The sequence below is a fragment of the Labrus bergylta genome, chromosome 8, assembly GCF_963930695.1.
Source record: "Labrus bergylta chromosome 8, fLabBer1.1, whole genome shotgun sequence".
NCBI lineage: Eukaryota > Metazoa > Chordata > Actinopteri > Labriformes > Labridae > Labrus > Labrus bergylta.
Window position 1 is genome coordinate 14,944,774 of NC_089202.1, and position 13,192 is coordinate 14,957,965.

A 13,192-nucleotide genomic window follows, 5' to 3' on the forward strand; every position below is an offset into this window, starting at 1 on the left:
GTGCAACAAGCTCGTCTAATTAGAGAACATCAAAGAGCGGGAGATGGGACGAAGAGAAAGATGTGGAAGGATGGCAGGATGGATGGACGCCTGTCACAGGCAGAGGGAAAGGTCAGACACCTAGCCAGTCCATAGCCCCTTTGACTCTGTGTCTTTGTGTGTGTGTGTGTGTGTGTGTGTGTGTGTGTGTGTGTGTGTGTGTGTATGTTATTGTACTGAAACCTACTAGAAATATAAAAATCATTGCTGCAGCCCAAATACCTCGTAGGCCATTTTCCATATTGTGGTCATTTTTTACGTTTTCTTAGTCAAACTCGTCTTTTTTTTAATTTTTATTGTCCAGCACTGCAGCTGTGTTAAACTTGTGTTAGTTTATAAATATTTATCTTAAAATCGTTCTTTTCATAACAACTTTGAAACCAGTGTTAACTTTCTGTGTGTGTGTGTGTGTTCAGTGTGTCTGCGCTTTTATGAAGCACCCTATCTCTATAATAATATTTTATTAAAAAGATCAAAGGGTAAACACCTAAAATAATTGTCATCTCAGGAACGAAAAAAAAAAAGAATACTCAAACAAAGCAAAACAAAATGTGCCTCCTATGCCTCTATGTCCTAGTTGTGGTGGTCAGAGCATCGCTGACATTAGAGTCAGATAAAGTCTCAGAAGACTGACGAAGACTTTTAGAGAAAGTTCATCAGCTTCTTCAGACTCATCAATTACCAGAAATGTCTGAAATGTCAAATAGCTCATATTTTCATCTTTTGGACGTCATGATGTGATTTATAAAAAAACAACATTCATGGACAGTGTCTTACGCTGATTGTTTATCAAGGAAGTGATTCATTAGTTAAAAAAACTCTGAGTCAAATCTTAACCTGATGCGGTCCCTGCTGTGACCTCCCGTAACTCTGACCAGACTGACACATCCTCAGCACCACACTGCATCTAACAAAGAACACAACCTATTGATCACAATGTAAGTGAAACAATATTACTGTGATCATATAGAAGCTTATTGCCAACAAAGTCAAAATAAATCATTTTGATTGCTTAATTAATTCAAATGCATTTTATACAGTTATTCACACTTAATAAGAAATGATTACGTTTGATTTATTGGTTCAACAGTTTTGCTCATTTATGCCAGAATTAGTAGGAAAGTAAATGAAGAATATTAGGTTATGGTGTTGGCTAAACAGGAGATTTTTTCTGATTTCAATAAAAATTGTATATATAATTGTCTTGCCTTCTGCAATTACAGCTTTATTCATCTGCTCAAAGTGCATCAATTCAGAAAGGGAAATTTAATATTTTTTTGTACAGAAAATTTGCATTATTATGCATCCAATTTCTACTGAGAGGAAGATTTTGCCAAAAGGACATCTGTCTAATTTCCAGCAGCATTTTCATTCATTCCAAAGGTTTTCAAAAGGTTTATATTTGGCAATATAAAGAATTTACTAATTTTGTTATAAATAATTTGAGCAGAAACAAATGTATAGTCATAAAACTACAAACAGTGTCAGCAGTGCAGTCAACGAAATGTCATGATCAGCCTGCTGCTGTTATATCTCCAATTCCTGTTTTTCACTCACCCTCAAACAGATGTGTTAAAGCTGCTGAACTGCCCCCACCGTCCCCCCCCCACCCCCCCACCCCCCTTTTGCACTGCTTGGTCTTATTAAATCCGTACTTACTATACATGATGACTCCAGTTCCCAGACAACCTCCTTTGGTACTGGGCTTGTCCAGAATCAGGAAGTGGAGTTTGGGTTGTTGGAAGGGGGGAAGGGGGGAGTGGGGGGGGGGTAGTTGCAGCAAAGTTTCATCTCAGCCAAAATACCCAGAGGAGAATAACAGAAACAGTCCAGACTGAACACACACTCTGTTGTTTCATGTTCATTTCTGTTGCATCATTTATTCATGACACAGGATTATACAGCATTTCATTTGCTCTGTTTAAGATACTGTGTGTGTGTGTGTGTGTGTGTGTGTGTGTGTGTGTGTGTGTGTGTGTGTGTGTGTTTTAGCTCTTGTGTCCCACCAGGTCAGAGATAAACCCAAAGCTTTGTTGTAAGATTAGCATACCCTGTAACAGATTAATGATGGACACATCAGGCATAGTAATTCAACCTTGTACTCGTAAAGTCTGATTTTTTTACCCCAAGATGAAAAAGGAGACGCTGCTCAAAAGAATCTCCCTCCTTATTTCATACTAATTATTAATTCAAAATGTTAAGATGTTCATAACATGTTACTCTGCTCTTGAAACTAGTTGTGTGTTTGTGCATGGGTGGTGTGTTTAGAAGAGAGGCATGGTTTTGTAAGACAGAGTGAAAGAGAGGGAGAGAGCAGGCTAATATTAATAGCCACGCTGACAGTAAGTGTTGGGTTTAGCACTCTGCGTTCAACCCGGTACAAGGGGAAGTCGGGAGGGGAAGTGAGAAAAAGACACAGCATCTTGATATACTGTCCCACTACTGTATTACTGACCACATTATCCACCATGCTTCTGTCTGTAGGCCATTTTGAGCCATGAATCAATACACACCTTCGCCCGTGAGCGGCCGGTACTGTACAAGAGGCAGCGCTTAGGGAACATCACCTTGCAGCTGTTTTATGAGAGGGACAATCATTTTATATGGTAGATTTGGCTTTGCTGCTGAAAACTGAACATATAACACAAAATAGTCCAATTAAATATAAGATCAACTTTTAATAAATAAATACTGTATATCAATCTAGAAAGTTTTAAACATGTTAATCCTGAGCAGAAGACGTCACACATTTTAGTGCAGATTCAGTGAGTTTCACTGAAAATTATGCAACTGTGGACTGGCCTGTAACACGTAGCCATTTATAACGTTGGGAAAACCACAAATTGACTCTAATAATACAATGACCAGATATTTTGCATGCACACAGCCCTGACCAAATTAAACTTTTTGCAGAAGTCCGTTTATTTGAAGAAAATCCTGCGGTCATTTAGTGTGTGCGTGTGTGCGTGCGTGTGTGCGTGCGTGCGTGCGTGCGTGCGTGCGTGTGTGTTTGTGTGTGTGTGTGTGTGTGTGTGTGTGTGTGTGTGTGTGTGTGTGTGTGTGTGTGTGTGTGTGTGTGTGTGTGTGTGTGTGTGTGTGTGTGTATTCCCTGACTCCGTGTTATAATGTGAGCAGAGAGGAGCTTTTACAGCTACCTGTTAACTAACTGTTAACTGTTCAGCTAACCCCCTTTCCCTAAAATGCTGTATCTACCAAAGTCCACTGTTTTCCTAATTGTTCAACAAGAAAGACATGTTTCTGTGTCTATTATCTGAGAGATGATGACCTTCAGGTCATGGCAATCCGAAGTTAAGTCTCTAAAGGTTACTCGTTTTGAGTTAAAGATCTTGAAATCTTGTTTTTTTTCCCTCTCATTCAAAAAGCTTTTTAATTTCTTAACTGAGCTGAAGAGAACTGAAACGCCTTTGTGATGAGAGACACTTGTTGGATTAATCTTTGACTATATCTGTAAGGGGTTTTTTGTGCTTTATAAATGTTGCACTGAACTGATGCTTTGATATTTCGAAACATGCATCAGGGCAGAGGTGGTCAGTTGTTCATGCTCTTCATGTGTCACTGCTGCCCCCCAATGGTGAAAATAGTGCTCGACCGCTTTATGGTCGGCATTACAGAGAGTCAAAAAATGAAATCTTTGTTTTCTTCTTTAATATTACGAAAGACGGCAAAAAACTGACAGAACAATTGCAATGCATCGTGGCTGTTTGTTTAAATCTGCAATAAGAGGGAAAACATACTGAAACTACAGGACGAGGTTAAAGGCAACAGAGAAAGAGGAGGAGGGAGACTGAGAGTTTATTATGCAGGTGGCAGATATAATTAGTTGGTCGTTGGGCAGATTTGCATGTTTTCACAAAAGGGAAGTAGCTGTGTGTGTACGTGTATGTGTACATGTGTGTGTACGTGTGTGTGTGTGTGTGTGTGTGTGTGTGTGTGTGTGTGTGTGTGTTCTTGTAAAGGAGAGGGAAAAAAGAGAGAGAAAAAAGGTTACAAATTGTTGTTTTTCTGGTTTCGGGCAATCAAAAAATGACTTTTAGTGAGATGATTTTATTGATTAACAAATGATGCTTTGCACACACACACACACACACACACACACACACACACACACACACACACACACACACACACACACACACTCAAGTATAGAAACATGAACACAACCTCACACTTCATATTTTCTTCCCATTATCTCTAATCTTTTTGCCAAAATACCTAATTCTTTTTGGAATACACTGACTTACATGTCTTGCCTACCTCATAACTCTGCTGCAGCCGTACGCTGCATTATAGTATCAACCAGGAAGTGATGTGGCCTTGTAATGACACACGACAGGAGACATTTTTAGCACCGACTCTCTCCCACGTATATACATGAGTTAAATTTAGAACAAGCAAACACCTTTACTCAACCTACTCCTATGTAAACCGCTGGTTTGGAAAGTATGAATGAATGTGGGTTGGATTGAACTTGTGAATGATTCAGTCTTATTGTTTATTGTACAGTGTGTAGGCCCGGGCTGTGACCTGAAAACACTCTAACCATCCTCACCATCCTTTTTTCCCCTTTTGTCATCAAGATTCTAATCGACTTCTTTCCAAACATTTATTATTCTGCTTCGGGGCACACTTTCCTGATCGCACGACACAAATTTAAGAATGGACCTCGCTTGCTTATTTGTGTGTGTGTATGTTTCTGTTACAGATATCAGGATGTCAAAGCCAGGAGAGGTGGAGAAAGTGGGGGCGGACTCACCGTTGGAGGGCACAGGTAAGATGTGCTGCTGTTAGTGGAAGCAAATACAAATATCTCTACAGATGTACACTACTAAAAAGGAATTTAAGGATCACATATATTACATTTTTTATTACTAAATTATTAAATGTAATGGCAAGGATACAGTGAATGATTCTATTTATTTTTTACAATACTTGACTTCACAAAGTCCAATAGTAGATCAGCAGTGCACCATTTAAAAAATGTGTTCCTTTGTTTTGTTTGAGATGTATATATGATGTGTCAAAAGACTTTCTAAGCATGTCATTTCAGTCCTCTAAAACGTGATCGTTTCTCACTTTTTCCTTTACCTCCCACACAGATTCAGAGCGGAATGGACCTGAATCAAATCACCAGGTACATCTGACTCTTGTGATTATTAGCATGATCTTCCACTCACGTTCACCTACATGACTGATCCAATGAAAACAAACCATCGCTGATTTTCTTTAGAGCTAATTGTTTCGTTTGTCTTCAAGATTTATTTTCATTTATTTTTTATTTAATACTATAATATATATGGTGTAAAAAAAACCAGAGAAAAATATGTATCAAATTGTCTCTCAGAGAAAAAAGTCACATGTTGATATCTTCTTTTTTACTCTCAAAATATAAGAATATATAATTGTTAATGAAACCAAACAGAAAAGCAGAAAATCTTCACATTTAAGCAGTTTGAAGCTTATTTGCATATTTGCTTATAAAATCACAAATATGTTAAAAAATATACATATATATAATTTTGTGTTATGTATCAACCTTTTGCATTTAATAAACAGATTAATAAATAGAATGTAGTTAAGATTATTTTGGGTTTTAAATTCTCACTTGAAGTGTTTTATTCTCCTCCTGCAGGCTCAGTCAATGAAAGTCAATCCGTTTTCTCTTTCACCAAACCTGAGCAAGGTGAGTGTGTGTGTGTGTGTGTGTGTGTGTGTGTGTGTGTGTGTGTGTGTGTGTGTGTGTGTGTGTGTGTGTGTGTGTGTTTGTTTGTTCATGTGTGCCATGTTACTTAACTGCCTGTGCATGTCTCTGCGTATGTCTGGGCCAATGTTTGTGCATCTTTTGTGTTTTCACGTCACACAATAGCTTTATTGACAGTATAGCTGCCTCAGCTTTGTATTCACTGCTATGAATTCAATCGCTCTTTTGTCGTGCTCAACAACGTTGAGGTTCATAATGTGTCGACTCCCCACCCAGAATCCAATGTAAACATATACACAGAGGAGATGGAGTATGATGCACAAAGCACTTTTAGACAAAAAAAAAAAAGAAAGTATAATGCTACAACTCCCTCAAAAAGTGAGATCTTTCTCATTTGCATACCACCAAAGATATGCAAATCAGTTAGCTGGAAGAGTCCCCCTCATGCCAGTTCAATCATGCCGGATCTGGGGAGAAACGATCATCCCTTTGTGTAGGAAAAAGAGACACAAGTGGGCTTTCATTGCCTGAGACTAACTAGAGACACATATCTGATCAGCTTACATGTGAGATAATCAGAGATAACACCACAGATTACAATAATAAGGTAAGTCTGAGTAGGTACAACCTTCTAATTGGCTTTTTGAAGTTCTTTGAATAGCATTTTACTTTTTATCATTTTTAGATATTTACTTCTTTTTTCTCTATCACTGTCTGACTTTTTGGTGCATGAGAGCTTTTTACACTGGCTGCTAATTGTGTTGCTGAGGTCAAGTGTAAATTCTCTTTTCAGGAGAGGGAGGAGTATTTTTCTGAGGGATTTTATTGTTTTGCTCAACATATAATTCGGTATCTGTTTTTCTGTTTCCCCCACAGAATAAGATGGAGGAGTGTGGTGAGATGTCCCCGGCCCTCCCTCTCTCTCACGGACCGACCCCCTCACAAACGGCTCTGCAACATACACAGCTCATGCTGACCGGCTCCCAACTAGCAGGGGTAAGTCAGTTTTACAACAAATGCACATGGACACAAACTTTGCTTTTTGCTTTTACTCTGCTTGCTTCTCTGTTGCTGCTTATGAAAACTTTATTTCCTCCTTTATCTCCCCCTGTTCATTCCCTTCTTTTCTTTTCTTTTCTTTTCTTTTCTTTTCTCCTCTCCTCTCCTCTCCTCTCCTCTATTTTACTCTCTGCCAGTTGACAGCTCTGTTGCCAGCACAGCAGCAGTTGTTGCTGCAGCAGGCTCAGGCTCAGCTCCTCGCTGCAGCTGTGCAGCAGTCAAGTGCAGCCCATGCCGCTCACGCTGCCCACGCAGCCGCCCAGGCCAATCAGCAAGCTCAGGCAGCCGCAAATCAGCAAGCCCAGCAGCAGCAGCAGGCAGGACAAACAGGGCAGCAGGCCCAGCAGCAGTCCCAGGGACACGGGCAGAGCACACAGGACCAGACAGCCCAAAGTGTCCCTGTCCCTCCTCCTCCACCCCAGCTCACACTCTCTCAGCCAATCCAGCTCACCGCCCAGGTACTGCCTGCCAATCACAGCTACTTCCCGATGAGCGGCTTGATTGAGTAACCAGTATTAAACCATGGAACAATTCTTCTTGCATGTCTTTTGTGTGTTTCATGGTTCACAGTTTCCACCTTGAATGAACACATTTTCCCTTTTTCTCTGATGAATATACAAAAACAAAGTGGTTCCACCTACATTGGACATACATATTCTCTGTACTTCCAAATCAGCAACTCTCCTCCAGTGGAAAAAAAGTTGACCCACTTGTGCAATTTTGTGTCTCTCACACCTCTATCTATCGTTATGTTTGTTTTTATTGCATCTCTGATCTGTGATTTATTTCTTGTTGATCAGGACATCCAGCAGTTGCTGCAGCTTCAGCAGTTGGTGCTGGTGCCCGGCCACTCGCTCCCATCCCCTGCCCAGTTCCTCCTGCCACAGGCACAGCAGGGCCAGCAAGGTATTATTTTGCAAACATAAGACAGTGATTTTATGTTTAAATCCAAATTTTAAACTACAGTAATTTTGACCAAGTTTTTTCTTCCTCCCATCAGGACTCCTGTCGACACCAAATCTTCTTTCGCTACCTCAGCAAAACCAAGGGAGCCTGCTGTCTGCTCAGACCAGAATGGGACTCCAAGCACAGGTAGGAGGAAACTTTCAAGCTTTTAGTCAGTGGAAAAAAAGAACACACTCTCTATTTAAGTCAAAACAAACCTCACAGTCTCACTTTCAATCCTCTGATGTTGTCTCTGCTGAAGCGAGATAAAAGTTTGGATGTTAGCGGCGGTGGAGGCATGACCACGGTGCAGTCTGTGACCACTCACCCCGAGGAGCCCAGTGACCTGGAGGAGCTGGAACAGTTCGCTCGCACTTTTAAACAGAGACGCATCAAACTGGGCTTCACACAGGTAGGCAGAGACACCTGATGCGTTTGTGTGCATGTGCAGGTAACATTAGCACATGATGTTTTGGGTTTGGATTTGTGTCAAACTGTACCTCTTCCTTATTTTCTCTTCAACAGGGAGATGTTGGTCTGGCCATGGGGAAGTTGTACGGCAATGACTTCAGTCAGACCACAATCTCTCGCTTTGAAGCCCTCAACCTGAGCTTTAAGAACATGTGCAAACTGAAGCCACTGCTGGAGAAGTGGCTCAATGATGCAGGTGAGCGCTCTTCAGAAAATCCTCGCTACATTCAGATCATCATAGGAAAAGAAGAGATTTGGAGAGTATAACTGATCTTAATTGAATTCATATTGTATGTGTGTTTTTCTTCATCAGAGACTATGTCTATAGACAGCACCCTGCCTAGCCCCAGCTCCCTGACTTCTCCCTCTTTAGGCTTTGACGGGCTTCCTGGGCGACGCAGGAAGAAGAGAACCAGCATTGAGACGAATGTACGAGTGGCACTGGAACGTGCATTCATGACGGTAATAATCAAACAAATTATTTCTTTAAACATCAATCTACTCATCTGAGCTTTCAAAAGGATGAATATTACAAGCTCCAAAATAGATTCATTTTCTGGCCATATAACAATCATCTAAGATAAGATGGAATATTTGAATAATAACTGGTTCTAATATGCTAATATACATTTTAAGTATGTAAAAAGAACCATGTGTGTATTTGTGTAACAACTGCACAACTTATTGAGTTGTATTGAACTGAACTTTTTTAACATTTGACTCGATAGTAATACTTTACAAAATAAATTGTCGTACACTACATTACCTCAATTTGTTCATTCAAAAAGGAGTTATTAAATCCTACCTCTTTATTATTATTATTTAACAACTGAAAGTGCTCCGATGGCATGAGCTTTTAAATAATTGTTTTAATACTTCAGTCTTCTGCTGTCTTTTCCCTGCAGGGTTTTTAATGCCAGGTGTTTACTGTGTGTCAGTACAAATGATTCATGTCTTTGTGATTTGAATGTTTTACATCATGTTTGACACAAAGCACTGCATCTTAAGTCTGTTCCCCTGTTTCCTCCTCCTTTCCTGCAGAACCAGAAGCCTACCTCAGAGGAGATTCTGCTGATCGCAGAGCAGCTCACGATGGAGAAGGAGGTGATCCGGGTCTGGTTCTGCAACCGCAGGCAGAAAGAGAAACGCATCAATCCCTCCAGTGCCACTCCTCCCCTGCCCAGCCAGGGTCCCACTGCCTCAACGACGCACAAACAACCCTGCTACAGCCCTCACATGGTGAATATCCAACACTGACACTACTAACATGTGTTAGTTGAATGTTAATAAATGCATCACAGTGTGTTTCAATGTGTAAATAATAAACTGTTATTGAACTGCCTGTAGTTAAGAAACCTGAACATGTCTCTCTCTCTCTCTCTCTCTCTCTCTCTCTGCCAGATGTCCAGCCAGCTGTCGCAGGCCGTGACCAGTCTCAGCACAACAGTGACTACCATGTCCCCCGTCTGCCCCCTGACTTCCAGCCTCACCTCCACCCATCCCTCCCTTAGCTCTGCACCTTCCCCAGTGACTCCTCCTCCTCCTCCCCGCAGCCCAGCCACTCCCAGCCACAGCACACTCAACCTGAACACGGGGTAAAAATCCTTTACATTTTAGAGATATATTCTTTCAGTTTTCTACTTCCAGGATCTATTTTCAGGATATGTGTCTACTGTTGCCAAATGGGGCCAGTTTACTTAAAGAGAGCAATTGCCAGACGGTTAAAAATCTGGCAAGTCCTTGAGATCGCCTCATCTCACCTTTATCTGATGTTGAAATGTGGGATTGGGTTTGACAATATTTGTTTTAGAAACTGACAATCAAACAGTTAAGACCGCTTTATGCAACCAGGGATCAGGTGTTGTGAGGTAAGAGAGTTGGCAGGATTGAAGTTTTCCTCTCCAACAAAACACAAAACTATAAACGTCTTGCAGGAGAAGCTATCTGAAAATGTGAGCTGTTATCCCCACATTTAAACAATCTCCAGACCTCTCTACAACATCTCACTTCTCATCCTGCTTTTCAGTGCGGCCTTTCAGAACAACTGTAAACACTCAACGCTAGTCTTGAGATTAAACAACACATCATTAGAATTAAACACACATGGCCGGAGATATCTGCCTCAACACAACTTTTGTGGATGTGAATCAAATTAAATTTGAGGTGTGGATTATAGTTTTAAGAGCAACAACTTTCTCCAGAAATAAAACGTTTAGTTTGGATAAATTACAAAATACACAGTACAGTTTTCTAAGTACGGAGGAATTGCTTAATACAATTATAAATACTCCTTTTCTTAATTATTATTTCTTAAATAGTCTTATTAGAGTGTTTATATGGCTATTAGACATTTGAATGGTAATTTAAAACAGTTAATTATGTACTATAGAAATTATTCTAAATAGCAAACACCTAGTGGTTGTTGTAAAGATGGTCAGACATATTTTTCAGTGCTGTAATCCTCTCAGCCTGAATTCCATTAGTTTTAAATATATTGGCTGAGCTGTTCCAAAACCTAAATCAATGAAACAAAACCTGCAGCACCTGAATCTATACATTCATGTGATCAGGCGAACTGACCCTTTGTTTATAGCAGTTGTGACATTGTAACATTCATCTGAGTCTTATTATGAAAACCTCACTGTTTGTCTGTTTGACACCACAATTCTACAAACAATTAAACAAGCACAACACAAACGCTACAACCGCACATTTCCATGATTTACTCAGCATGAATACTGCTCTTTGCTCGGTTCACCTGCAGTTCGTAGTTAAATTCTTGATACTGTACACACACACACACACACACACACACACACACACACACACACAGTGATTGTTTCCCTCGTGCACACACTGATATCCTAACATGCCATTGGGCACCACTGCTCCCTGCTGTGCCCACTGCTTTTTAACCCTGTGTGTGTTTGTGTGTGTGGTTCTTGTGTTCACAGCTTATGGCGTATGGGTAAAAAGAACGGTGACGTGGCGAACTACATCACCGATTTTGCTGCAAACTTGAGGTGAATGCGACAGAGACACTTCCATCGACATACACAAACATGAATACACACTTATTCAGTACAGAATGATGTTTTCTTGTATGGAGGTGTTGTTTCTGAAATGTCTGATGTGTTCTGTGTTTTTCTACATTTCTATCCTCTTGTTTACACCTGTACAACAGACCACAGCTCTTTGCGTGCACGGGGCTGAATTCGCCCTCTGCTTGTCCTTGCTGCTAAACCTGCTTTTTTTTCTCTCACCTTTCTCTTCTGCCTGTCTGTGTTTGTGTATATGCTTGCACTTGTTTGGTGCTGCGTGTGTGTGTGTGTGTTTGACACAACAGGAACACTGTGATGGGAGTTAACACAGGGATGAGCCAAGCCCTCCTCGGTAACAATCCCCTGGCTACTATCCAAGGTGTGTGTGTGTGCGTGTGTGTGCGTGTGTGTGTGTGTGTGTGTGTGCGCGCGCGTGTGTGTGTGCGTGTGTGTGTGCGCGTGTGCGTGATTGAAAAGAGACACACTAAAATGGGTTTATTTTTGCAGAGGGGGAAAAAAAACACCAAATTCAGCATCAGCATCACAGATAGGGAGAGTTTAATTCTAGAGGTCATATCATAGTTACAGCGGTGCTTCATGATTCAATTTGTGGTGAAAACTTACAGCCACAGAATACATTAGAATGTCTAGGGAATAGTTTTTCTTTCACGCACACCGGGCATACATTTTCCTCCTCTAAAACACAAACTGTTGTCTAACTTAGCTACTATCTACCTACACACGTATACACACTTGAAATACATACTGTACACCACACATCTCCTCACACAACAGCACAGAGGGTACACAAAACATGTACAATGCTGTCAGAATGATCACCGAATAGTCCCCATCAGCGTCAGCAGAGCTAATTTTTAATCATACTCTGAAATGTGAGGAGTGAGGACGTGCAGAGAGATGTATGAAAAAGAAGAAGTACGAGTGATGAGTAATACAGTTCACGGTAGGTGAATCAAATCGCACGGGTAGACTGCAGGCTGGAGATATGGGTGGATAGACAGTGGAGGGTGATTGCTCATCACCAGTGTGAAGCAACTGACATAGATAGAATCAACAAAAAAAGGCCTTATTGCTCATCTGTTGCCATTGACATCCATTAATTCAACCCATCGTGTGTGTGTGTGTGTGTGTGTGTGTGTGTGTGTGTGTCTGTTAGTGATCTTGGTTACGTGAATGTGTGGGCTAAGTTTTGGTATGTGCGTCTGTGTTGCCTCTCTCATCTCTCATCGCTTCATGTCATCACTCATCTCATTTGTTGTTCAGTATCAGGAAAGCTCAGAGGCTGATGTTTTTTTTTGGGAGGATTTCGTTGATATTTCTATGAAAATGTGCGCAAGAAAAGTCCACGATGATACCAAAAAAATGATTTAAACGTCAACTTTAAATGTCTGCGTCAGAGGCAGAACAAGAGCTACATTTTTGACTCACCATTTCACACCACTTTGAGCTTCAATACACACCAACAAGAGAGCCATCTCTGTGGAGGCAAAAATAACAGCTTCTTCACCTAAAGTAGCCAGAACAGACCGTAACGCATTGCACCCACAAGACTTTGTGAGCTAAGAGTAAAAGAGATGCTCTGTGCTTTACCTTAAAAAATAAAAAGAAAGAATAGAAAAGAAAATGTGAATGTTGTAGCTCAAGGCAATAGAAAATATAATAACAAAATATGATATGGCTGCATTCTGTGTGTTTAAGAAATGCTGCATGAAGCACCATTCACAGCCAATCAACCTTGTTTCTATAACAACAGACATCTTGCTCTGCTGTAACCCACAAATTAGTCTAAGCTACAAATATCAGACAATTTTCAGTTACAACAGGTTTTTTTTATCTTTATTGGCATTTTCAAAATTGTGTTTGTCAAACAACTGTCTCCCCTGTAAACCTTCACTCA

General features: G+C 40.6%; 1 protein-coding gene across 2 annotated transcripts in view; it reads left to right on the forward strand.

Annotated features, from left to right (window-relative positions):
• Nucleotides 1-13,192, forward strand: part of pou2f2b (POU class 2 homeobox 2b) — a 48,834-nt gene that overhangs the window by 27,189 nt on the left and 8,453 nt on the right. The window contains exons 2-15 of one of the 2 annotated variants that reach the window (XM_065957913.1): nt 4,763-4,828; nt 5,157-5,191; nt 5,690-5,740; nt 6,635-6,754; nt 6,955-7,275; nt 7,618-7,723; nt 7,818-7,909; nt 8,025-8,174; nt 8,288-8,429; nt 8,547-8,695; nt 9,275-9,472; nt 9,635-9,828; nt 11,188-11,256; nt 11,580-11,653. In XM_065957913.1, the coding sequence (XP_065813985.1) occupies nt 4,763-4,828; nt 5,157-5,191; nt 5,690-5,740; nt 6,635-6,754; nt 6,955-7,275; nt 7,618-7,723; nt 7,818-7,909; nt 8,025-8,174; nt 8,288-8,429; nt 8,547-8,695; nt 9,275-9,472; nt 9,635-9,828; nt 11,188-11,256; nt 11,580-11,653 (1,767 nt within the window). The remainder of the gene's footprint in view (nt 1-4,762; nt 4,829-5,156; nt 5,192-5,689; nt 5,741-6,634; nt 6,755-6,954; nt 7,276-7,617; nt 7,724-7,817; nt 7,910-8,024; nt 8,175-8,287; nt 8,430-8,546; nt 8,696-9,274; nt 9,473-9,634; nt 9,829-11,187; nt 11,257-11,579; nt 11,654-13,192) is intronic. The other variant, XM_020640623.3, reaches the window with a different exon arrangement.